At 34.6% G+C, this 26,409-nt stretch overlaps 1 protein-coding gene across 4 annotated transcripts in view; it reads right to left on the reverse strand.

Moving 5' to 3' along the window:
- Positions 1-26,409, reverse strand: part of TRPC1 (transient receptor potential cation channel subfamily C member 1) — a 77,509-nt gene that overhangs the window by 42,047 nt on the left and 9,053 nt on the right. The window contains exons 2-4 of one of the 4 annotated variants that reach the window (XM_032264240.1): positions 22,899-23,053; positions 16,083-16,184; positions 11,633-11,835 (exon numbers count right to left, since the gene is read on the reverse strand). In XM_032264240.1, coding sequence (XP_032120131.1) covers positions 11,633-11,835; positions 16,083-16,184; positions 22,899-23,053 — 460 coding nt within the window. The remainder of the gene's footprint in view (positions 1-11,632; positions 11,836-16,082; positions 16,185-22,898; positions 23,054-26,409) is intronic. The other 3 variants (XM_032264248.1, XM_032264259.1, XM_032264270.1) reach the window with 3 other exon arrangements.

A 26,409-nucleotide genomic window follows, 5' to 3' on the forward strand; every position in this document is an offset into this window, starting at 1 on the left:
AGGTTGTGGATATTAGGTCTTTGTCAGATGTTTCTTTCATTGTGCAGAAGCTCTTCAGTTTAGTTAGGTCCCACTGGTCAATTTTTGTTTTTGTTGCAATTACTTTTAAGGACTTAGCCATAAATCCTCTGCAAAGGCCCTACCAAGAAGAGTATTTCCCAGGTTTTCTTCTAGGATTTTTATAGATTGAGGTCTAATGTGTAAGTCTTTAATCCATCCTGAGTTAATTTTTGTATGTGGTGGTAGGTAGGGATCCAGCTTCATTCTTCTGCGTATGGTATGGATAGCCAGTTATTGTATAGGAAGTCTTTTTCCTCATTGCTTTTTTTTTTTTTTTTTTTACTTTGTCAGAGATCACATGGTGGGGGTGCAGCTTTATTTCTGGATTCTCAATTCTGTTCCATTGGTCTATGTGTCTGCTTTTGTATTGTATCATGCTGTTTTGGTTACAGTAGCCTTATGGTATAGTTTGAAGTCAGGTAATATAACTCCAACTTTGTCCTTTTTGCTCAAGATTGTTTTAACTTTTAAGTTCTCTTTTGGTTCCATATGAATTTTAAAATAGTTTTGTTCTAAATCTGTGAAAAATGATGTTGGTAATTTGACAAGAATAGCACTGAATCTGTAAATTGCTTTGGGTAGTATGGCCATTTTAACAATGTTAATTCTTGCTACCCATGAGTATGGAATGTTTTTCCATTTATTTGTGTTGTCTCTGATTTTTTTCAGTAATGTTTTGTAGTTCTCATTGTAGAGATATTTTTACCTCCTGAATTAACTATATTCTTACATATTTTATTCTTTTTGCAGCTATTGTAAATGGAACTGCATTCTCGATTTGGCCCTCAGCTTGAACATTGTTGATGTACAGAAATGCTGCTTGAAGATCAGCTGTTTGAAAATACACATTCAGCAGAGAAAAAAGACAAAAGAGCAAAAAGAAGCAAAGACTGTCTATAAGATATAGAAGAGTACCTCAAAAGACCAAATGTAAGAATTCCTGTGTTTAAGAGGGAGCGTATCAAGAACAAGGGATAAAAAGCTCATTCAAAGAAATACCAACAGAAAACTTTCCAAAACTTGAGAAAGATATAAATATCCATGTACAGAAAGGTCTTAGAACACCAGATTCAATTCATATATGACATATAATAAAACTCAAAAAGGTCAATGACAAAGAGAATACCCTAAAACTAGCTACAGAAAAGAAGCAAATAACGTATAAAAAAGCTCCAATTCATCTGGAAACAGACTTCTCAAGGAAACCATGCAGGCAGGAGGGAGTGGAATGGCATTTTCAAAGTGCCCAAAGAGAGGAAAAAAAGCCCTGCCATCTAAATATTTTGTATCCAGAAAAAAATTGTTATTTAAATATGAAGTAAAGTCTTTCCCAGACAAATGAAAACTGAGAAAATTCACCACCACCAGACCCACCTTGCAAAAAAACACTAAAGGGAGTTCTTCCATCTGCAGGAAAATACAAAATACTAGTGTGCAAAAGAAAAAATGTTCAAGGTATTAAAACTACTGGTAAAATTAAGTACACAGACAAACACAGAATAATCTATTACTCTATTTATGGTGTACTATCTAGTCATAACTCTAGTATGAAGCTCCAAAGACAAATTTATCAAAAACAATAACAGCTACAGCAACCTGTTAACAGATAGGCAATATAAAAACATATCAATTAAGACAACTAAAAGTCAAAATGTTGGGAGATTAAGTTAAAGTGCAGAATTTTTTTGTGGTTTCTTTTTTTTTTTTTTTTTTGCTTTTGTTTCCATTCTTTTGTCTGTGCTCTAAGTTAATTGTCATCTCATTAAAATAATTTGTTATAAGATTTTTTGCAGGAATCATGGTAGTGATAGTATAAAACCTATAATATATTCACTAAAAATAAACATCAATAAATTAAAATATACTACCAGAGATAATCACTTAACTAAGGAAGACAATTAGAAATCAAGGAAAACAGAAGTCTCAAAGCAAGAAGAAAACAAGTGATAAAATGGTAGCAGTAAGTCCATACTTATTTAAAATCACACTAAATGTAAATGACCTCAATTGTCCAATCAAAAGGCACAGAGTGGGCAGGGCACGGTGGCTCATGCCTGAAATTCCAGCACTTTGGGAGGCTGAGGTGGGCGGATCACGAGGTCAAGAGATCAAGACCATCCTGGCCAACAAGGTGAAACCCTGTCTCTATTAAAAATACAAAAAAAAAAAAAAAAAAAATTAGCTGGGTGTGATGGCGTGCACCTGTAGTTCCAGCTACTCAGGAGGCTGAGGCGGGAGAATTGCTTGAGCCTGGAGGCAGAGGTTGCAGTGAGCTAAGATTGCACCACTGCACTCCAGCCTGGCGACAGAGCAAGATTCTGTCTCAAAAATAAAAATAAAATAAAAAATAAATAAATAAGGCACAGAGTGGCTTAATGGATAAAGAAGTAAGATCCAACTATATGCTGTCTTCAGGGAACCCATTTCACTTACAAATATACACAAAGACTCAAGCTGAAAGTTAAACATATTCTTTGTAACTGAAAACTAAAAAAGATCAGGAGTAGCTGTACTTACATTAGATAAAACAGACTACAAATCAAAGACTGTAAAAAAAGAAAAAGAGGGTCACTATATAATGATAAAGGTAAAAATTCAGCAAGTAGATACAATAATTATAGATATCTATGAACCCAACACCGGAGCCCCCAAGTATATAAAGTTAACACTTGCTTTTAACTTTTACTGTATTATAGTAACAGTTAGGAGATATGCCGCTCTTGTGATAGACAAATTGCCTAGACAGAAAATCAACAAAGCAAGGGCAAAATTAAACTATGCACTACATCTAATAGACCTAACCAACATTTATTAGAACATTTCAACCTATTGCTATAGAATATACATTCTTTTCACCAGCACATGAAACATTTTTCCAGAACAGACTGTATCTTAAGCTACAAAACAAGTCCAAACAAATTCAGAAAAATACAAATCACATCAAGTATCTTTTCTGACCACATGGAATAAAACTAGAAATTAATAATAAAAGGAATTTGGAAAATACACAAACATACGGAAATTAAATAACATGCTATTCAATGACCAATGGGTAAAGAAATTAAGAAGAAAATTTAAAAATTTCTTGAAACAAATGAACATGAGAATACAATATACCAAAACCTATGAGATAGAGCAAAACCAGTACTGAGAGGGAAGGTTACAGCAATAAATGCCTATATTAAAAAAGTAGACAGAGTTCAAATAAAAAAATCTAACGATACCCCTTGAAGAACTAGAAAATCAAGAATAGGCCGGACACGGTGGATCACACCTATAATCCCAGCACTTTGGGAGGCCAAGATAGGCAGATCACTTGAGGTCAGTAGTTTCAGAGCAGTCTGCCCAACATGGTAAAACTTCATCTCTACCAAAAATACAAAAATTAGCCAGGCATGATGGTGCACTCCTATAGTCCCAACTACTCAGGGAGTTGAAGTGGGAGAATTGCTTTAACCCAGAAGGCAGAGGTTGCAGTGAGCCTTCAAGATCACACCATTGCACGCTAGCTTGGGTGACATGGTGAAACTTCGTCTCCAAAAAAAAAAAAAAAAAAAAGAAAGAAAGAATAAACCAAACCCAAAATTAGTAGAAGAAAAGAAATAAAGATCAAAGCAGAAATATATGAAATTAAAATTTTAAAAAATATGGAAGAGGCCAGGCCTGGTAGCTCACATCTGTAAACCTGTACTTTGGGAGGCCAAGGCAGGCAGATTACTTTAGACCAGGTGTTCAAAACCAGCCCGGGTAACATGGTGAAACTCAAACTCTACAAAAAATACAATAATTAGCCAGGTGTGGTGGCACATGCCTATAGTCCCAGCTACATGGAGGGCTGAGGTGGGAGGATTGCTTAAGCCTAGGAAATCAAGGCTGCAGTGAGCTGTGATCATGTCACTGTACTCCAGACTGGATGACAGAGTGAGACTCTGTCTCTAAAAAACAAAAACAAAAACCACAGAAGGTCAATAAAATGGAAAGCTGGTTTTTTGAAAAGATAAACAAAATCAACAGACCTTTAGCTAGACTTAAGAGAGATCCAAATAAAATAATTAAAAATTAAAAAGGAGATATAACAACTGAAACCTCAGAAATACAAAGAATCATTAAAGAATATTATGAACTACTATATGCAAAACAAATTGGAAAACCTAGAAAAAATGGATAGATTCCTGGACACATACAACCTACCATGATTGAAACATGAAGAAACAGAAAACCTCAACAAACGAATAATGAATAACAAGATAAACGCCATAATAAAAAGTTTACCATCAAAGAAGTGCCCAAGACCTGATGGATTCACTGTTGTAGACTACCAAACATTTAAAGAAAACTAATACCAATCTACTCAAACTCTTCAAAAATACTGAAAAGGAAGGAATATCTCCAAACTCATTCAAAGAGGCCAGCATTACCCTGATACCAAAATGATATACGGAACCAACAAAAAAAGGAAAATTACAGGCCAATATAGTTTGATATATTGATATAATATGAGCATAGATGCAAAAATCCAGCAAACTGAATTCAACAACACATTAAAAGATCATTTGTAATAATCAAGTGGAACAAGGATGATTCAACATATGTGTGTCAGTAAACATAATATATCACAATAACAGATTCAAGAACAAAAACTATATGATTATTTCAATGGATGCCAGAAAAGCAGTCAATAAAATGCAACATCCCTTTATAACAACAAGAACAACAACAAAAAACCCTCATCAATGGTATAGAAGGAACATACTTCAAAACAGAAAAAAACATATAGCACACTCAACAGGGAAAAATTGAAGGCCTTTTCTCTAAAGTCTGGAAAAGACAATGATGCCCACTTTCACCAACATTATTCAACATAATACTGGAAGTCCTGGCCAGAGCAATTAAGCAAGAGAAAGAAATAAAGAGTATCCAAACTGGAAAATAAAAAGTCATATTAGCCTTGTTCTCAGATGACATGATCTCACCTCAAAAAAAACCCTAAATTCTCCACCAAAAAACTATTAGAAATGATAAATTCAGTAAATTTGCAGGATAAAAAAATCAACATGCAAATTCAGTAAAGTTACAGGATAAAAAATCAACATACAAATGTCAATAACATTTATATATAACATAACTGAACAGTATGAATCTCAAAAAGAGTGATTTTTGTATGAGAATGAATAAATAATATAGGGTCAAAGAATAATCTGAAAAATAAATCAAAAAAGTAATCCCATTTACAATGGTTACAAAAAAAAAAATCCCAGGAATCAATCTAAACAAGTGAAATATCAAGGCAAGGAAGACCATAAAACTCTGATGAAAAACATAGAAGAGGACACCAAAAAAATGGAAAGGTATTTCAAGCTCACGTGCTGGAAGAAATAATGTTGTTAAAATGACAATACTACCCAAAGTAATTTTGAGATTCAATGCAATCCTTATCAAAATGCCAATGACATTCTTCAGAGAAACAACAACAACAAAATACTAAACCTTATATGCAACCACAAAAGACTCCAAATAGCAAAGTAATCCAAAGCAAAAAGAACAAAGCTGGAAGCATCACACTACCTGACTTCAAAACACACTACAGAGCTACAGTAACTCAAGCAGCAGGGTACTAGCATAAATACAGACACACAGACCAATGGAACATAATACAGACCCAGATATAAGTCCACACATTTACAATCAACTCATCTTTGATAAAAGTGCCAAGAACATATTTTGGGGAAAGGACAGTCTGTTTAATCAATGATGCTGGAAAAGCTGGATTAACTATATATGAAAGAATGAAATGAAACTAGGCCACCATCTCTCATGACACATAAAAACCAAAAAAAAATGGATTAAAGACTTAAATATAAGACCTCAAATTAAACACTGGGGAAACTCTTCAGGATACCGGTCTGGGCAAAAAATTTTGTGTGTGTAAGACCTCAAAAGCACAGACAATCAAAGTAAAAACAGATAACTGAGATCACATTAAGCTAAAATACTTCTACACAGCAAAGAAAACAAAAGTGAAGAGCCAACTCATAGAATGGAAGACTATATTTGCAAACTATCCAACTGACAAGAGATTAATAACCAGAATATATAAGCAGCTCAAATAACTCAGTAGCCAAAAAAAAAAAAAAAATTATCTGATTTTACAATGGGCAAAAGATCTGAATGGATATTTTTTTTTTTTTGGCGGTGGGCGGGGGAGACAGACTCTCACTCTGTCATCCAGGCTGGAGTGTGTGGGGTGATCTTGGCTCACTGCAACCTCCACTTCTTGGGTTCAGGCAATTCTTCTGCCTCAGCATCCCGAGTAGCTGGGACTACAGGCACGTGCCACTGCACCTGGCTAATTTTTTTCTATTTTTAGTAGAGATGGGGTTTCACCATGTTAGCCAGGCTGGTCTCGAACTCCTGACCTGTGATCTGCCCGCCTCAGCCTCCCAAAGTGCTAGGATTACAGGTGTGAGCCACAGCACCTGGCTGGATATTTCTTAAAAGAAGACACGCAAATGACCAACGAGTATATGAAAAAATGCTCAACATCACAAATCATTAGAGAAATGCAAATCAAAATTACAATGCAGTATCATCTCACTCCAGTTAAAACAGTTTGTATCAAAATGACACACAATAACAAATGCAAGCAAAGATGTGGACAAAGGGGAACTCTCACACACTGTTGGTGGATATGTAAATAATTATAGTCACTATGCAGAACAATATGGAGGTTCTTCAAAAAACTAAAAATAGAACTACCACATGAGTATAGTGGGGGTGTTAGGAGAAAAAAAAAAAAGAACGAAAGAATGAATAACACCTAGTATTTGATAGCACAACAGGGTGACTATAGTCAATAATTTAATGGTATATTTATTATCTACATTACAAAAGAGTATAATTGGATTGTTTGCAACATAAAGGATAAATGCTTGAGGGATGGATACCCCATTTTTCATGACACGAATATTACACATTGCATGCCAGAATCAAAATATCCCATGTACCCAATAAATACACAGATGTACTATATACGCACAACAATTTTTTTTTAACTATTATACCTTAAGTTCTGGAATGTATGTACAGAACATGCAGGTTTGTTACATAGGTATACATGTGCCATGGTAGTTTGCTGCACCCATCAACCTGTCATCTAGGTTTTAAGCCCTGCATGCATTAGGTATTTGTCTTAATGCTCTCCCTCCCCTTACCCACCACCACCTGACAGGCCCTGGTGTGTGATGTTCCCCTCCCTGTGTCCATGTGTTCTCATTGTTCAACTCCCACTTATGAGTGAGAACATGCAGTGTTTGGTTTTCTGTTCCTGTGTTAGTGTGCTGAGAATGATGGTTTCCAGCCTCATCCATGTCCCTGCAAAGGACATGAATTCATTATTTTTTATGGCTACATAGTATTCCATGATGTATATGTGCCACATTTTCTTTATCTAGTTGATCACTGATGGTCTTTTTGGTTGGTTCCAAGTCTTTGCTATTGTAAATAGTGCTGCAACAAACATATATTTGCATTTGTCTTTATAGTAGAATGATTTATAATCCTTTTGGATTATTTTAAACATATTTTTTTAAAAAACTACCATATGATCCAGCAATTCCACTATTAGACATATATATATATCCAAAAGAAAAGAAATCAATATATCCAAGAAACATCTGCATTTCCATGTTTATTGCAGCACTGTACACAATAGTCAAGATATGGACTCAACCTAAGTGCCCATCTGTGGATGAATGAATTAAAAAACATGGTATAAATACATAGTAAAAAATTATTCAGCCATAAAAAAGAATGAAATCCTGTAATTTGCAGCAACATAGATGGAACCTGAGACCATTATGCTAAGTGAAACAAGCCAAGTACAGAAAGACAAATTTCACATGCTCTAACTTGTATGTAGGAGCTAAAAACAGTAGATCTCATGAAGATAGAGAGTAGACTCGTGGTTACCAGAAAAGAAGGAATCAGATGGATGACGAGTAAAGAAAATAATATACATGTATTATTACCACTGAACTGTACACTTAAAAATGGTAAAGATGGTAAATTATAGACATATATTTTATCTCAACAAGAAATAAAAATTTTTTTAAAACTACAGTAGGAAACCACTACACTTCTGCTAAAATGACTAAGATAAAAAAGACTAACAATATCAAGTTTCAATGAGTATGTGGCAGAATTAGAACCATCATACCTTACCAGTAAGAATGTAAAACTGTTTCCAACCACTTTGGAAAACAGTTTAATGAGTACTTAAAAAGTTAAACAGACACTTACCATATGACCCAGAAATTCCATTCCCAGGTGTCTACCCAACAAAAATAAAAACACATTCAAACAAAGACTTGTATGTGAATGTTCGCTGCCAAAAACCGGAAACAACTCAAATGTTGACCAACTAGTGAGCAGATAAATAAAAGGTAGTACTATATCCACACAATGGAATGCTACTCAACAATTTTTAAAATGAATTACTGACATATGAAATAATATGGGTGGACCTCAAAAATATTATAAGTAAAAGGAGCCAGAGACATAAGTCACCATATTTTATGATTCCATTTATATGATATTTCTAGTAAAGAAAAGACTACAGAAATAGAAAAATCAGTGGTTGCATGGAGTTGGAGATGGAAGCAAGGATTGACCATGAATGAACAGGCAAGAAAGAACATTTTCCAGTGACAAGAAATGTTAGAGTATTAGATTATGGAAATAGTTACACACTTTATACATACTACAAATTATCCATTTCCACACTTTAAAAAAAGGCTTTTTTGAGGCCCTATGGCCTCAAAAAAAAAAGTTATGTTCTGTAACTTTCTGGGGTTTTGGTTTAATCCACACCAATATATGAATATGGAAAAATGTAATTCTCTATGTCCAAAGTACTTTTAAAACACTAATTTCATATGGTTCAACCTAAATATTTGGGCAACTATAAAAATAACTGGAGCAAATAAAGCAAGATTAGTAACAAGCAAGTAAACTTAATAAAAAAAGGGAAGGAAACATGAATGGAATTCTGTATAGGCAGAAACTGGGAGAGGAGATTTCTATCATGTGACTAAGCCATTAATGAGACATTTCTTTTCTTCTTCTTCTTCCTCTTTTTTTTTTGAGATGGAGTTTTGCTCTTGTCACCCATGCTGGAGTGCAATGGCATGATTTTGGCTCACTGTAACCTCTGCCTCCCAGGTTCAAGTGATTCTCCTGCCTCAACCTCCCAAGTAGCTGGGATTAAAGGCGCCCGCACTACCATGCTCAGCTAATTATTTTGTATTTGTAACAGAGACGGGCTTTTATCATGTTAGCCAGGCTGGTCTCGAACCCCTGCCTCCCGAAGTGTTGGGATTACAGGTGTGAGCCACGGCACCTGGCAAGATCCACATTTCTAACCAATGGTAATATTAGCCATTAAGGAACATGTATAGAATATCAAACTAGTAACAGTAGTTAGCTCTAGAGATGAAAAGAAAAATTGGAATTGAACAACACTTCCCTTTAGAGATTCTGGCAATATGGAAGCATCATGTCATAATACCTAAATCCTGCAGGCTATATTATTCATTCATTCTCATACCAAAATCACTCTTTTTGGAGATTCATACCATTCAGTTATTCCAATACTCCCTCATCATCATCACTGTCATTTCCTACCTCCATGTCACTCTTGTATATTCTTTGAGGACTGTGGCACCAAGCTGTCTCTCTCTCAAGCCATTTTCCTGCCATAATGCCAGAAGAATTCCATATCCCTAAGATGACCCCAGCTAACATCCTACTCTCTTGGTAGATACTGAGCAAAGTGTTACAAATTCATTTGCCTTCAGGGGTGATGTTGATAATAATATGAATAAAGCTGAGTGTATATAGGGCTTCCTGGCATTCTAATTCAAAATTATAAAAAACACTATGCAAGTTAAACAAAGCTCTTCTGCAAATTAAACTGGCAATCCATTTCTTTGCTATTTTTCCCAATTCCACTGTTTCTCAACTTTTTTAAAATTGTTGTCTTCCATTAATAGATAATAAAGACTCCTTCTTTAAAGTTATTTGAAATTTCAAAACACGTCAAATACTGAGACTAAAACCAAACCACATTATATTACTGAAAATGTTTTTCTAAACTACAACGGTTCACTACCCTTCCCCTGGCCCATTAGGAAATACTACCCTGAAAACTACACCATCTCTGAAATTTAAAAACCAATTATCTCTCCTTTTTTTTTTTTTTTTTTTTTTTGAGACAGAGTCTCACTCTGTCACCTAGGTTAGAGTGCAGTGATACAATGCCAGTTTACTGCAGCCTCAACCTCCTGGGCACAAGCAATCCTCCCACCTCAGCCTCATGCATAGCTGGTACCACAGGTGCAAGCCACCTCATCTGGCTATTTTTACAGAGACAAGGTCTAGCCATGTGGCCCAGGATGGTCTAGAATTACCTGACTCAAATGATCCACCTGCCTTGGCCTCCCAAAATGCTGGGACTACAGGCATGAGCCACCATGTCCAGCCATCTCACTTTCCTATTTCTAATTCTTATTCTTATTTGAAGTATATTGGCTCTTCAAATTCTGAGAAACCTTCCTATTTCTCTTTTTACTAATTGTTTTTTGAGACAAAGTCTCACACTGTTACCTAGGCTGGAGTGCAATGGTGCGATCTCAGCTCACTGCGACCTCCACCTCCCAGGTTCAAGTGATTCTCCTGCCTCAGCCTCCAGAGTAGCTGGGACTACAGGCTCATCCCACCACACCCAGCTAATTTTTGTACTTTTAGTAGAGATGAGGTTTCACCAAGTTGGCCAGGCTGGTGTCGAACTCTTGACCTCAGGTGATCAGCCCGCCTCTGCCTCCCAAAGTGCTGGGATTATAGGCATGAGCCACCATGCCCGGTCTCTTTGTACTAATTTTGTTAACCACCTTTTCTTCTGCAGCTCTACTTAGCAATTCCCAGAAATTACTTAAGTCAGGGGTCCTTGTCATTTCATATAAATGTTTTCTCAAAGATCATTAACAAAATCTCTCAAGCTCTACTGTTAATGTTCCAAACCATTTGCAGTTTCCAAATAAACCACAATCACATGCTGTACTTTCTGCCTAAAATACCTTTCAATTTTTAACTCTTACTCATACTTAAAGATGTATATCAAGTCATAGCTCCCCTAGTTAGACAGAAAATAGTTTTGATTTCTTTATAAATGAGATAGGAAGTAGTATCTCCACTCCTTCCATGACCTGGAACTTCTCTTAGATTAATAAACTCTGCCTCTAAAAAGCAAATAGTGCCCCTGCCAGCAGGAGTATGAGGTAACTTCATTTATAATCTGAAGGATTTTTGCAATTATTCAGCATTTGGTAAACATTTCTTAAAAAATGCAGAACACATTGTATAAAGCAAAGGAGCTACAAGTTTGGCTTTCGTAAGTCATCCCAGCAACACATTTCTTAAAAACTGCATAGAAAAAATACCAATTTTAAAAACCAACATTATTGATATATACCTTACTATATCACACATCTATTTATCAAAAGTTTAACGTTCTAACCTGGAATGTCGGAGGCTGTCCTTTTTGTTTTTTGCAGAACACAATGTGCATTCACAGCCAACTGCATGGGGCTTGGGTAGAGATACATCCTGTTTTAAGAGCATTGTAAGAATTTCATAGTTGTTACGATGAGCAGCTAAAATGACAGGCGCAACATCCATAGTTGTTGAATACTCAGGATTCTGAATTCGTTCCATTAGTTTCTGAAAAATATTTACATAAATGTCCAAAGTTATTATTTGTGACTTTGCAAATATAATTATCTAAAGAATGAAATGAAAAAATAGGAAGGCACAAAGAACTTAAGATTTATTTTAAGGAATATGTTAAACATTTTGCTTGGACTAAATTTTTCTTTGAAACCTCAAAACTTAACTGTAATTAATAAATGCAATGTAATCATACCAGACAAAATCTTCAATAGGTAACATTCATATAACTAGAGTTCTGTTTTTTCCAACAAAGAAGTGAGAATATCTACAAAAATACCTTAGGGAAAAGTGTTTAATTTTCACAAGATTATAGAATCATGCCTGACAAAAATAAAGAACAAGAATGTTAGAAAAAGAATATATTGGAAAAACAAAAATGCTAAAAATAGAGAGAATATTAACATGTGAGGAAAACTATAAGAATTCTACTTCTATGGCAAACCTTATCACATTGACAGCAATGCAGCTACTTGAAAAGGGTAATAGGAAGCACTCTTCATTTTGTATAAATTTCTACACATTTTCAATTATTACATATACTACTTCCTACTATAAATGCAAAAACATTAACAATAATGCTACTATTTAATGAGTTCTAGAACTGTTAGGCACTTTACATTTATCATCTCATTTAATTGCCACAGTAGCCTGCAAAACCTAGCATTATAATACCCACGAAGAAACTAAGGCTCAGAGAAGCTAATATGCCTGAGCCACTAACAAGGAGGTTGGGTGCTGATCAGAATCCAGGTTTGTATTACTCTGGAGCCAGAGCTCCTTCCACTATAGCAGCCCACTGGCGTGGTAAGAGCACGAAATGAGGAACATAATATTAGTAATTAAAGAATCAGGCTTAAGTAAAAAGGTTGATTATTTTATAATTATCGTATTTTCTTTCTAACACTTCTTACTTTTTTGCAATATTGTAAAAGAAGTGTATACTTACAAAATATCTGAACATATATAAAATTAGGAAGAATTTTTAAAATACCCATATTCCTACTACCCAAAGAACATTTTCTAGTACAGTATTTCATTCTAATTCTTTTTCTACTACACTCCCTTTTTAAGAACATCTTTGGCATAAACAGTAGGTATTCTAAGCACCAATGATTAAACACAGTGGTCCTTAATATCTCCAAGACTAGGGACCCTTTAAATAATCCATAAAGCAGGACCTTTACATAGACCAGAATCTTCAGAAAAAAAAAAAAATTCATGCACAGAATTTTGTATGCAATTTAAGGAAATTCATAGATTCTGTGTTCAAGTATTTTATTTTGCTAATTTACCATAAAGATCTTTATGAAAAGAGCTTTTTCCAAATTTAGGATTATCTCATTAACACAGAAGCCCACAAATGGAATTATGGATCTAAAGGCCATGAACAATTTTGAAGCTCTTGATACATAATGTTAAACTCCTTTTAACAGTTTATATTACCAATAATATAAGAAGATATCCATTTTACACTAAAGTTTTACTCACCAGTCCTGAGCATGATCACTCCCAATTTATAGTGAAAAATGAAATTTTAATTTACTTTCCTTTGATCACTTGTAAGTTTTAATATTTTCTAATAAACTTATCTGATTTTCCTCCTCTTTTTATGAATAATTTGTTTATATACTTATTTATTGAGGACTTCAAATTAATGAATTTACTTTAAAATTACAGAGAAACCTAAAATTAGCCCTTTCCCATCTTAGTGCATTACTGGTTATAAAGAAGAAAAAAATATATTTAATCCCTTAAAAGAAAAGTGGTCCTCATGTTTCCTATGAAACATATTTAACTCTAAGATAAACACCACTAGTTATGCATAAGATTAAAGTTCATAATTCCATTGTTCATAATATAATCTGTGAACTATTAAAGAAACAATCTGAATTTGAAAGACAATTGCCAAAATGACAACCTGGCAAGCCAAGAATACAGAATGGATTCATTGAAATGCTTAAAGAATATTACTATTATTGAAATGCTAAAAAAAATTTTTTTAAATTCTGCTTATAGCCAGTTTATATTCCCAGCAGTTTTTTAAAATATATAAAAATATTTAACATTGCCTCTCTAGAAATAAAGGGCTATGAAGATATGATCTTGGCTGGGCATGGTAGCTCACTCCTGCAATCCCAGCACTTTGGGAGGCTGAGGCGGACGGATCACCTGAGGTCAGGAGTTCCAGACCAGCCTGGCCAACAAGGTGATACCCCATCTCTATTAACAATACAAAATTAGCCGGGCATGGTGGCAGGCGCCTGTAATCCCAGCTACTAGGGAGGCTGAGGCAGGAGAATTGCTTGATCCCAGGAGGTGGAGGTTGCAGTGAGCCAAGATAGTGCCATTGCACTTGCAGCCTGGGCAACAAAACAAGACTGAAACTATATCTCAGAAAAAAAGAAAAAAAGAAAGAAAAAAGATATAATCTTGCTGTCATTGAGTGTATTCAAATAAAGGTTGAATAATCTTTATTTGTTAGAGACAGGGCTGCCAATTCTAAGATTTAACTGGTAGTGATAATGGTGATGAATAAAACCAGTCAGTGGTTCCAGTACTCTAGCACACTACACCCCGCTCTTCCTCCCAGGAGAAGAAATGGACTTAAAGGCTAGAAGATGGGACAGGTGTACCAAAATATCATAATAACTGCAAGATAAATGGCAGAAAATTGAGTAGTATTCCAGATATTTCTGATCCTTTGGATTGGGACTACACTGTTAGCCCTTATTCCTGTTGGTTTCTTACAACCACTTAAAACTAGATGGTGAAAGTCATACTTTTGTAATAGTCTGAATGAGAGTAAGATTTTTCAGTTAATATATAATAAAGTATGCAATTTAGCAAGGGCTCCCACAGTTTTCAAAAATTGCAGTCAACAACCAATTCATAATTCTTTCTTAAAACAACATTTTTCTTCTCCTTATAGACAGCTTATATTCCCAGCAGTTATTTAAACTGTTTGTTTCACTGTATCATCACCAATAATGAATGTTATCATTTCTAAAATTTGATATAAAATAACTATCTTTTTAAATTAGCATTTACTTAGTAGTGACTACCTACCTAATTACGAAAGCAATAAAGAAAAATAAAAAAGAGTACAAAAAAATTCTTAATTTGGTCAATGAGAGATGTTGACTGTTAGGTAATATTTTGTTGCATTTCCACACAGTCCCTTTTCTATACATGTTTTAAACCTAGGGTCAAATTATATGTATAATCTATTTTCTTTTTCTTATTCTACTTACTATATTTTGCCATGTTCCTATTCTTTTAAAAATATTGTTCTAATGATTGCATAACATTCCATTGTACATATATATAATCATTTACATTTCCTATCTTCTATTTTGGAATATTTAGATTATGTCACATGGGCTTTTAAAAATTACAAGTAAGATCATAACCAACATTTTTGTCCTCATTTCTGACCACTATAGATTCCTAGAGGAGAAAACACTAGGTTAAAGCACATGAACATCTTTCTTATGGCAGACCTTGCCAAAACATTTTCCAAAATACCTGCCTCACTAGTAGCATATGAGACTATGATACTCCCTTGCTATCAATGATTTTTTTTAATTTGCCAATTTGATAAGTAAAAATTAGTATCTTATTGTATTTGATTATCAGTAAGATTTAACATTTTGTATTTTCTGAGATTTTATGTCCTTTTCTAATATGTTTTTCACCAATTTGTCTAATATTAAGATGATTAATTTATGATATACACTGCAAATATCTTTTGCCAGTTATTCATCTGCTTTCTAAATTTTGCCTGAGGTCTGGATTCCAAAAACCTAACTTTTGTAATAGCAAAAACTGTGCCACTGTGATTTCTGTCCATTGCTTTTATGCACAGAAAGTCTTATCACTCCTGATTACTTAAACATTCACCTACATTTTCTTCCAGTTTGTTGGTTTCATTGATTACATTTAATTCTTATCTATCTGGAAACTAACCTATATTTTCAACATTATCTGCAGAATATTTCAAACTATAAATACTGGTCCACAGTGACAAAATTACAGAAATATCAACTAAATTTTGAAAAGTTTCCTGAAAGCAATACTAATTATTCTTGCAAGTGTCTACTTAAAGTAATATTTTACAGAGTAAGAAAAAGATCTAATAAAAATAAATAAATAAATTTGAGGGAACGAAAAATGGCAATGGGGCAGGAGATCTATTTTGGTTTAAAAATCCAAATTAATAAATATTTAAGAGTACTAACTACTATAGTTGGTCTTGATGATCGTTTTGATCGATGATTAAGTAGTATATCAACAGCTCCCACTACTTCAGAGTCGATTGCCACCAAAAGTGCATCTGCAGACTTTAAAACAAAAAAAAGTTAAAAATGAAAAGGGAAGATAAAAAGGTAAACTATTTCTTTCTACTAATTCATAAATAAAACTATTTTTAAAAATTTTAAACTGTATTATATACAGTAATACTGACTTTTCAAAAATTTTGACTGTACAAATAGTACATTTGCTTGCCTTAGGAGTATTTCTGTGTACCACAATATACACGTTTCTGTCCTGGTTTCAAGGCATGAGTTGGTAAAATAATGAATGTTTCATAGAAGGGATTATTAGCGTAACAGTGCTGATCCATGCAGCATTAAAGTTGAAAAATTTTTTTCAAGATCTTTACTCTTGAACTGTGGACCAAAAGAATTTTAACAATCCAATTCTATAAAAGAAACTGTCAAGAACTATTACTACAGGTAAAGGATTGTTTTTAGTCTAATGAAAATGATCATCATCAATGCAAACAGGAGTATGGGGAGAATATATAAAGGAGAGAGCCTTCTGTTCTCATTTTTAAAATACATGGCTGACTGGAATACTACAAATTTGACATTTATGAATAATTTTATCAAGTATAAGCCACAAATAATTAGGCTACCAAAGCTCATAGAGACAGGAGGGAGCAGTGACTTTATCATTTTACTCCCAATCTATAGCTCATTGTGAAGATGCGCCTTTAACAAGAGGAAAAAGTAAGGAGACTCTGAGGAAATGGGGACTTTTCAACTGTATAACAAAGCCTATATATAGTCTTGTTGGCAACCATAACATCAGGTTTTTGGATTTTTAGGGAAAAATAAAAAGGGGAAAAACACAGGGATAAACAATGATTTAATCTAAGAAAATGCCCTGATTATTTTCAATATGTACATTTTAGCTGCTGTAATCTTTAATAACTATTTAAATCAACATTCTTGCTTTTGGGAACAAAACTATATCATATCTTTAATATTCTTTGTAGCTGAAAAGAGTAAAGTTTATGTCTACTTTATCTGAATGTAAAAAAATAACACTAAAAGTGGCAGACTTTACTTGAATGTCTAAAAATAGGACTATGCACTCCAAAGAAAGGGTTGGAGTCCTCATTCAACCATTAGGAATCACCTATGCTTTCCCACAGAAAAACTCCCCACGCAGATGGGAAATTTAACCCATTGTTCTATCCCTTAAAATTTTCAGGGTCCATTGAGCTGTAGTCTATGCTTTAAAGTCCTAGCATTATTATTATTATGCTTTGCAAACATTTCTCTTCAGATTTTAGCATAGTCAGTTGAAGCAAATGAACAAAAAGAATGCTATATCCATTACTACTAAATATTTCATTTATGATTTTTTAAATTTTTTTTTTTTTTGAGACACAGTCTTGAGCTCTATCACCCAGGCTTGAGTGCAGTGGCATGATCTTGCCTCACTGCAACCTCAGCCTCCCAGGTTCAAGCAATTCTCCTGCCTCAGCCTCCCAAGTAGCTGGGACTACAGGCACACGCCAGCATGCCCGGATAATTTTTGAACTTTTAGTAGAGATGGGGTTTCACCATGTTGGCCAGGTTGATCTGTAACTCCCAACCTTAAGTGATCCGCCCACCTCGGCCTCCCAAAGTGCTGGGATTACAGGCATGTGCCACCGCACCTGGCCTGTGATTTTTAATTTTAACCAATAAAGCTAACCAAAGTAATGCCATTGCTTGCAAAGTCCAACACCAGGTAACTTCAACAATCTGAAATATAGCCATGGATTTAAAAATAGCAACATATTGAGCTGTCACAAACAAACGTCATGGGTATTATTTCCCCAGAGAAACAGGCCCAAGCATTCTGATTTAGAATTGTCTATAAATGATGAATATCTGGCTTTCCCAAGTACTCTTCAGATCTTTACTGAATAAAAGAATAGCTAGATTAAAACCAACAGCGTGTAGGAAAAGGAAGAAATAACTACTAAAAGTTTACTACTGAAAAGATTAAATACCAATATAGCAAAATCACTCTCAATGCGCAGCAGTCTAAAGCCACATAATGTAAGGACAAACATGTTAACAGTTTTAGACCATATGAAGCAAAGTAAAATAATTACATTCTCGATTATTCCAACTAAGGATGGTAAAGTTAAATTATATTCAGATACATTACTTAGTAAAGAATAAAGATTTACATTAAATCTTTCAATGCTTAAACGTATAAGCTTCAGCTATAAAATATTCATTTACATTAAAATGTCTCATAAATAAGGAGTTCCCATTGACTTATTCTGCACAAATGGTATGTTATTTCATAAATCAATGGCAGTTATGAAGGAAACGAATATTTTAAATTATTTTAAAAATATATAGTTATACAAAAAATCCTCACTAGTTTTGTTTTCCAAATTCTCAGATATTTGACAATTCTTTATTTAAAGCTCTTCAATACATATACTTATTATGTATTTATGAGGTCATTATCTTCCTTCCTATCTTAGAATGTCTTTTCAACAATTCCCATACTCTTCCTTTAAGCTCAGAGTAAAAAAGTTACTTATTTCCTTTCCAAAGCTACATTTTCCATCTTAGTATTCTATGTAATGCTCTCCAATCTTTAGAACCTTGGTCCTTCATTTGCAGAAATACCAGTCTCATCTTCCACCTCCCAGAACTTTAAATCCTTCCTCACTTGTTGCTAACTTGCTTACTAGCTCTTCATTAACTTAATTCCATCTTTCTCTTACCACTCAAGTTTTCTTCTTCCCTTCACTGTGTCAAATTTTGCAAATCAAAGCATATCATTTCTCCAATTCTACTGATGCCAGATTTTCAAAATCCAATTATTTTTTCTACCTTCTAATTTTTCTTCATTTCTAAGAAATATGTTAAAACTATTCTTTTGGCTTTCACAATGCTGCACTATCCTAACTGCCTCTGATATCTTCAATAATTCCTTTGGTGTTTAATGAAACTCATCATTAAATGTAGATGTTTCCTTAAGAATGAATCTGCACCAGCCCTTTGCTCTTCTCCATGATTTCACTTACTCCCACGTGGTGATGGGCACACCCATGGCCATGACTGCTTACTGTATCTCTTTAGCCTGACCTCTCCCTAGAGATATACTCTTCATCTGTGTTTGCCTGATGAGGACTGCCTGATAGCCCCCAAATCAACAAGTACAAAACCAGAATTCACATTCCTTTGCCACAAGTTTGACTTAGCTTCTGAACTTAATGTTTTCCTTTTTTCCTTCTCCCAGTAACCCATGTTTAAGATTTCCAAATCATCCTGGACTTCTCAATTTCCCCCTCCAAATCAAAATATTCACTAAAATTTGTCAATTCCTCACAGTGGTCTCCAACCTTTTGGCACCAGGGTCTGGTTTCATAGAGCAGGTAGGGAGATGGTTTTGGATGAAACAGTTCCACCTCAGATCATCAGGCATTGGTCAGATCTCATAAGGAGCATGTAACCTAGATCCCTTGCATGTGCAGTTCACAATAGGGTTTGCACTCCTATGAGGATCTAATGCCATCGCTGATCTGACAGGAGGCAGAGCTCAGGCGGTAATGATCACTGACCTGCTGCTTACCTTCTGCTGTGCAGCCCAGTTCCTAACAGGCACTGGAACCGTATAGGTCATGGACCCATATCTGCCTTTCCCCTCACCCTTGTTATAGCCACTGTTTTTCTTATAGCACTGTTCCAGTTCAAGCATTAACCTCTTCATATCTAGATTACTACAAAAACTGTTCATGTAGGCTATAGCCTTTCCCACTTTCCATTTCCCAATCTGTATTAAATTCAGCCACTAGATTCATCTTTCTAAAATACCACTAGACACATCACATCCTTTCTCAAAATTCATGTAATGACACCCCCTATTATATAAAACCCAAATTCCTTATTCTGGCATTCAAGGCCCTTTGTATCTGTTTTAATTATTTGTTCCCACTACTCTCCAACCCAAATGCTTTGTTTGAAAAAGCTAAATCAATTCACTGTCTCAAAAATATACATTGCATATGCCTTTGTTTACATCCTTCTCTACATCCCCTGTTCCCTACCTATCTTTACATGTTTGAGAATAGATCAGCATAATAGATAAGAGCATGGATTCTGGAGCCGGAACCTAAGTTCAGATTCCAAGTCTGCCATTTACAGAGTAACTTTGGGCAAGTTACTTGACCTTTTACCTCAGTTTCCTCTTCTATAAAATGGGGATAATAATATCTAACTCATATGATGTGAGGATTAAGTAAGTGAACATATTTAAGGTTCCTGGCAGAGAGTAGTAATATATAAATGTTAGCAATTATTAATATTTCAATGCTGAGCTCAACTGATACTTTTCCAGTGAAGTCTTTCTCAATAGCCCCAACTTACAGTGGTCTTGCCCTTCTCTGTATTTCTAAATCATGTACATCAAACCACAAAAGTTTAATTATAAAATAGGGTTTCTCAATAGCAGCACTACTGAAATTTTGGGTCAAATAATATTTTATTGTGGGGGCTGTCTTGGGTATTGTAGGATGTTCAGCAACATTCCTAGCCTCTACACACAAGATGACAATAGTAACCTGCCCTCCAATTGTGAAACCAAAATATCTTCAGACGTTGCCAAATGTCCCCTGATGGTGACAAAATCATATAACAAAGATACATGAAAGCTCTTGTAAATACAAAGCAATATAAAAACAGGGTCAGGTATTATTACCACTCAACACTTACCGAATATACTTTTGTATTATTTAATTGTCTTGTAATTCATACATACTTTTATTGTCCAATTTGTCTTAAAGATCCTATCACACAGAACCCATGTTCTACTTATTCATTTTTTACTTATTTCCACAATAACACCCAACCAAAGGCCTTGGACATTGATGATTGATAAAATAAGACATAGGTAACTGGGAAGAACACAGTGAACTAGAAAGAGAATGGGATTTGCAATCAGAAGATTAAATTCAAAGCTTAGTCTTGTCCTTACTAATTTTAGAACTTTGGGAAATTCATTGAAGTCTATGAGCCTCAGTTTTCTAATCTATAAAATGTAACATCTATATAGGTTGAGTATGATGTCTGAATGTGATCAAGTATATGAAAGCACTGTGTATAATGCTAAACTATTATATGTACATAACCATATGTGTAAAAAGACAAAATTATTATACCATAATAATTCTTTTATCTAGAATCATCAGTGTATGAATTTTTTTCTACACTTATTTTCTAGGTAACTGAAGCTTATGCCTTTAAGTGTTTAATTTTAAAATTTAAACTTTTTTTTTTTTTTTAAAGACAGGGTTTCACCATATTGGTCAGGCTGGTCTCGAACTTCTGACCTCAGATGATCCACCCGCCTCAGCCTCCCAAAGTGCTGGGATTACAGGCGTGAGTTACCGTGCCCGGCAAAATTTAAACTATTTTGATGGAAGTCTTCTTCTTCTAAAACAATAGGTACTGAATATAATTTAACTCTTCCTTACTGACTCTGGGCCATTGTTATAAGCCTTAATTATCATTCTAACATACAGCTCCCTAAGAGAATATCAGATATGTAATGCTGTTGACCTCTGTTAAATAGTGTCGGAGGTACCACACCTCATTTTGTTCCACTGCAGCTCTCATGCTCCTTCCATTGTCCCTCAGATTCTCTACGGATTAGAAATTAATTAAGTTTGTTAAAATGGAACCTAAAATGAGAAAAAATAGACTCTGATGGAGGGCTCCTATAACTGAAGTTCATAAATTTAATTTGTAAACTTCATGGCAGCAAACCACTGGCTGCTCGGAGACATTTTTTACTTACTTTCTGGTTCTCAATTGCGGTCTGGATAACTGAGGTTGTGAGGTAAGCAATTTTTTTTTTTTTTTTACTCCAAACATATATATGGAGACAGTACCACATGTTGTTTTATATATATAGACACACATACATATACATATATAAAATAGCAATGTACATAGAATTACCCTACTTATATTCAGAAAATCTGCTGAGAGTATCTCCTGATGCCACCAAAAAAAACGTGCCTCATTAAGAAAAAAAAAAAAGAGGTGGAAATTAATGTGCCAAGTCCCATCATAAGCAAACCAAAAGGAAAGGAAAATGGTATTATCAAATTTCCTTTAGAATCTCTAGATTGAATTCATTCAAGACTCACACACATGCCTATTTTTCTACCCAAAGTGATATGAAGATAAATAGGAAGGTCTATCTTAAATAGATAAATAAAAATCATTCATCTTTAGATAAAAAGAAACATGAAGTTTCAAACAAAAAAGAAAATTTAATAAAACTTAGGAGAAAACCAAAGTCAAACTGACAATTGTTTTATGTCAGAAATACTTTGTTGATGTGTCTTTAACTAATATGGGCCACAGAAAAACCTGTTCCCCTGACACTTCCAGAGTATTTGTACTATTTTAGATATATAATATAAATAGTGTTACAAAAGGTAATGAAAACAAAGTCATCTTTAATAAGTCATGATAATTTACCTCTCTCAGATGGGGAAAATGACATTTGGGAAGAAAAAGATAAATCAATTCAAAATATTATACTTTTCAAAAAGTTCTTTGTTTTTAAAACTTTTAGTGGCTTAAAACCAAATAAAAGTTGAAGGAAAGGAGAAAGAAGAAGAGTAAGAGAGATAAAGAAAGAAAAGGAGGAAAAAGAAAGAAAACAAGAAGAAGGCAAAAAGAAAGCATGGCATATCTAACAGCACTTAGAAGTTCACTGGATAAAATTATCTAGCCTTGTACCTGACAACCGTAGTCCAAAAGAAGCTGCAGTATATCCAAGTTTTCGTTTTCAATAGTTATGGTAACAGCATTTCTCCCAAGCACATCTACGCAATTTATGTTCAAGTCACCTGAACTGTTTTCCTCCAAAATCTTTTTAACCATATAATAGTCACCTAAATAACAATATACAAACATAATTTAATATCCATGAATATCAAGTAAGAATGACTGTAAAGAAAAACTTAGTTTGTTGAATTAAAAGATAAAAGCCTAAACTCATTTTTGTAAATGAAAATGTGCACAGAAAATGTGAACATTTCCTTGATGAAAATTTATACATTGATAAAATAATACATACATCAGCAGCAGACATAAAAAGCAGAAAAAATTTTAAATATACAATATGATATAAAAATTAGTTTAAAATTAATAACTTAAGTAAGAAGATAAACTTTTAGAAGATATTTAAAGCAATTTAATAAAGGATGACCAAAAGCACAGACTGGAAGTTAGAAAAATTAGATAGAAAAAGCTTAAATTACGTTTTATATCACAAATATACACAGACATTTACTTACACATCATCAAGTTAAAAATGAGATCTAGTAATAAGTAGAGGATACTATAAAGAGGTCTTTCAGGGGAAAACATACTTTGGAAAAGCAGTGTAAATACCTACATAGTCAAGGATACGTATAGTAAAGGGAAGGATGTCTGAATATCCTCTTCCCTCCTCCCCACCCTCCCAACACATACACACACACACACACACACACACACACACACACACACACATCCATCTCATTAATGAAGCTGTTTAGATTAAATGACCAGGGAACATTCAACTCACAAAACTCTTAAGGCTGAGCTAGGATGAGTGCCTCACCTGTTAGGAGCAGGCAAATTGCCTTCCGTGTGACTGTACCGCACAACAAAACAGTTGTACCATGTGGGGAAATGAGAGCAATTACAACAGTAATTATTTTCAGAAAGGGCCCACTGTATTTGTCTGCTGGCCAGATGGTACAGGAATACAGGGAATAAATCAAAAGAAAACTGCTAATAAAATAGAGAAAAAAAGCAAGGGGGGCAGTTGCTTGTTTTGTTTCATTTGACTTGTTAAACATTAGATAAATAAACCATTTTAAGTGATGTGCAAATATAGTTGCTCCTTAGAAGTCTATAAATAAACAGGAAAAGAACGTGCAGTGTAGAAAATAGAAAGAAAAAGAAATGAATGATTTTGTGATACAGAAAAAGAAATTACTGAAACTGGGCTAAATAAGAAAGACAAGTAACAGATTTTATTTGTAAAATTTCAAATAAATTTGCTACTATTTTTAATCTATGGCCTTAAACTCCCTGCCCCACACATATAACTTCTTTTGAAGGAAGCTGGGTGATAGTTTTCTTGACAACGTTGTTTCCTTAGTTCCCTCAAGAAGAAAACTAGTCACAAAAAGAAGTATTTTCCCCATAGTACTACTAGTTAGCAGTTAGACACAAATGCTCCCCAGGAAAAGCTTATCAGACAGACACTTCACAAACTGATGCTTTAAGTCACAATTTGAACCAATAGTGACCAAAGACAGACCAGTGAAAATATATCACTGTTACTGGAAAGTGACATTTAAAACCTTATTTCAGGTGAATCTATTTCAACATCTTAGTAGTAGAATGCTACACATAAAAACTCTGCTATATTTTCTTTTTGTTATCATGATGTATCTAGGTGAGGAGTAAATTTTTATTTATCCTGCTTAGGACTCATTAGCCTTTCTAAATTTAGAGGGTTTTTATTTTTATTTTTTATGGAGATGAGGTCTTGCTATGTTGCTCAGGCTTTTCTCAAATTCCTGGCCTCAAGCAATCCTCTCACCTTAGCCTCCCAAAGCACCGGGATTACAGGCATGTGCCATCACATCTGGACTAGGCTGTCTAAATCTAAGGACTTCTACCCTTCATTAATTCTTCAGTATTTTCAGCCATTATCTCTTCAAATATTGCTTCATCTCCATATTACTTTTTCTCCTGTCAACTTCTATGAGACATTAAGTTAGACATACCCATTTCAACATCTGTGTCTCTAAAGATGTTCTGTTTTTACTTTTTTTCTCTCTCTTTCCTGTATTCTGGGTAATTTCTTCCAGTCACTTATTTCTCCTCTAGCTTCCAGTCACATTCTTCCTTTAGTCCATTCACTGATTTCTTAAAAGTCTAATGACTATTTTTTATTTGTATTTCCAACTCTCTTATTTTCTTATGTTTTCATTTCCTTATTTTCACTTTTTCATCATTTTAAACATAATTATTTTATGGTCTCTATATGATAGTTTAATTATCTGAAAAGAGTATTAATTTGAACCCCAAGACAAGAGGCAGGACCATGGTTATGTATCCTTAAAAGAGTCTTATTTTTACCCTTATTCAGAGCACACACTAACACAAACAAGCTTCTTTGAAGTCTCCATGTGCTAGTAGATTGGTTTTTCTCCTCATCTACCTCTTTGCTGAAGGTACAGTCCTTTAAGGATCCTGGTTTTGGCTGGGTGTGGTGGCTCACACCTGTAATCCCAGCACTTTGGGAGCCCAAGGCATGCGGATCACCTGAGGTTGGGAGTTCCAGACCAGCCTGACAAACATGGAGAAACCCTGTCTCTACTGAAAATACAAAATTAACCAGGCATGGTGGTGCATGCCTGTAATCCCAGCTACATGGAAGGCTGAGGCAGGAGAATCGTTTGAACCCAGGAGGTAGAGGTTGCGGTGAGCCAAGATTGTGCCACTGCACTCCAGCCTGGGCAATAAGAGTGAAACTCCGTTCCAAAGGGAAAAAAAAGGGAACCTGGTTTTATGCTTAGATGTTAAGTACAACTCCTCACTTTCTGCAGTCTCAAAGCCTTGTAACCTGTTGAGTCTTATGGGCACTAAGACTCAAATCCCTGCAATACCCAAAACAATAACTCTTATCCCCATCCATGGAGCAGCCATAGTGTCAGCTCACAAACTCCTGGTCTTTCAGTCTTTTCTTCACTTTTGTACCTTGGTTGTTTCCCCTGTTTCTTGAAAGTTCAGCTGTTCATTTAACTGGATGTTTATTATATTTTAGCTATCATTTCTAGGCGATTTGAAGAAGAAAGGTTTCTAGATAATCTAATCAACCATACTGCTAGAGACAGAAGAGTATCAAGAGCTACACAAATAAATCCTTATGACATTTTACAAATTTCAGGTATAGCAAATAGACAAAAATAATTACTACATGTTAAAAAATTTAGATTCCTATTAAAAAAGAAACTGCATTACAAATATCACATATTCCAGCTTTAAAGGTTTTTTGTTTGTTTGTTTTTTAAGACAGAGTCTCACTCTGTCCCCCAGGCTGGAGTACTGTGGGCACCATTCAGCTGACTGCAAGCTCCACCTCCTGGGTTCAAGCGATTCTCTTACCTCAGACTCCCAAGTAGCTGGGATTTCAGGCACCTGCCACCATACCCAGCTAATTTTTGCATTTTTAGTAGAGATGGGG

The sequence above is a fragment of the Sapajus apella genome, unplaced genomic scaffold, assembly GCF_009761245.1.
Source record: "Sapajus apella isolate SASKATOON/1434 unplaced genomic scaffold, GSC_monkey_1.0 scaffold4, whole genome shotgun sequence".
In the NCBI taxonomy this organism is placed as follows: domain Eukaryota; kingdom Metazoa; phylum Chordata; class Mammalia; order Primates; family Cebidae; genus Sapajus; species Sapajus apella.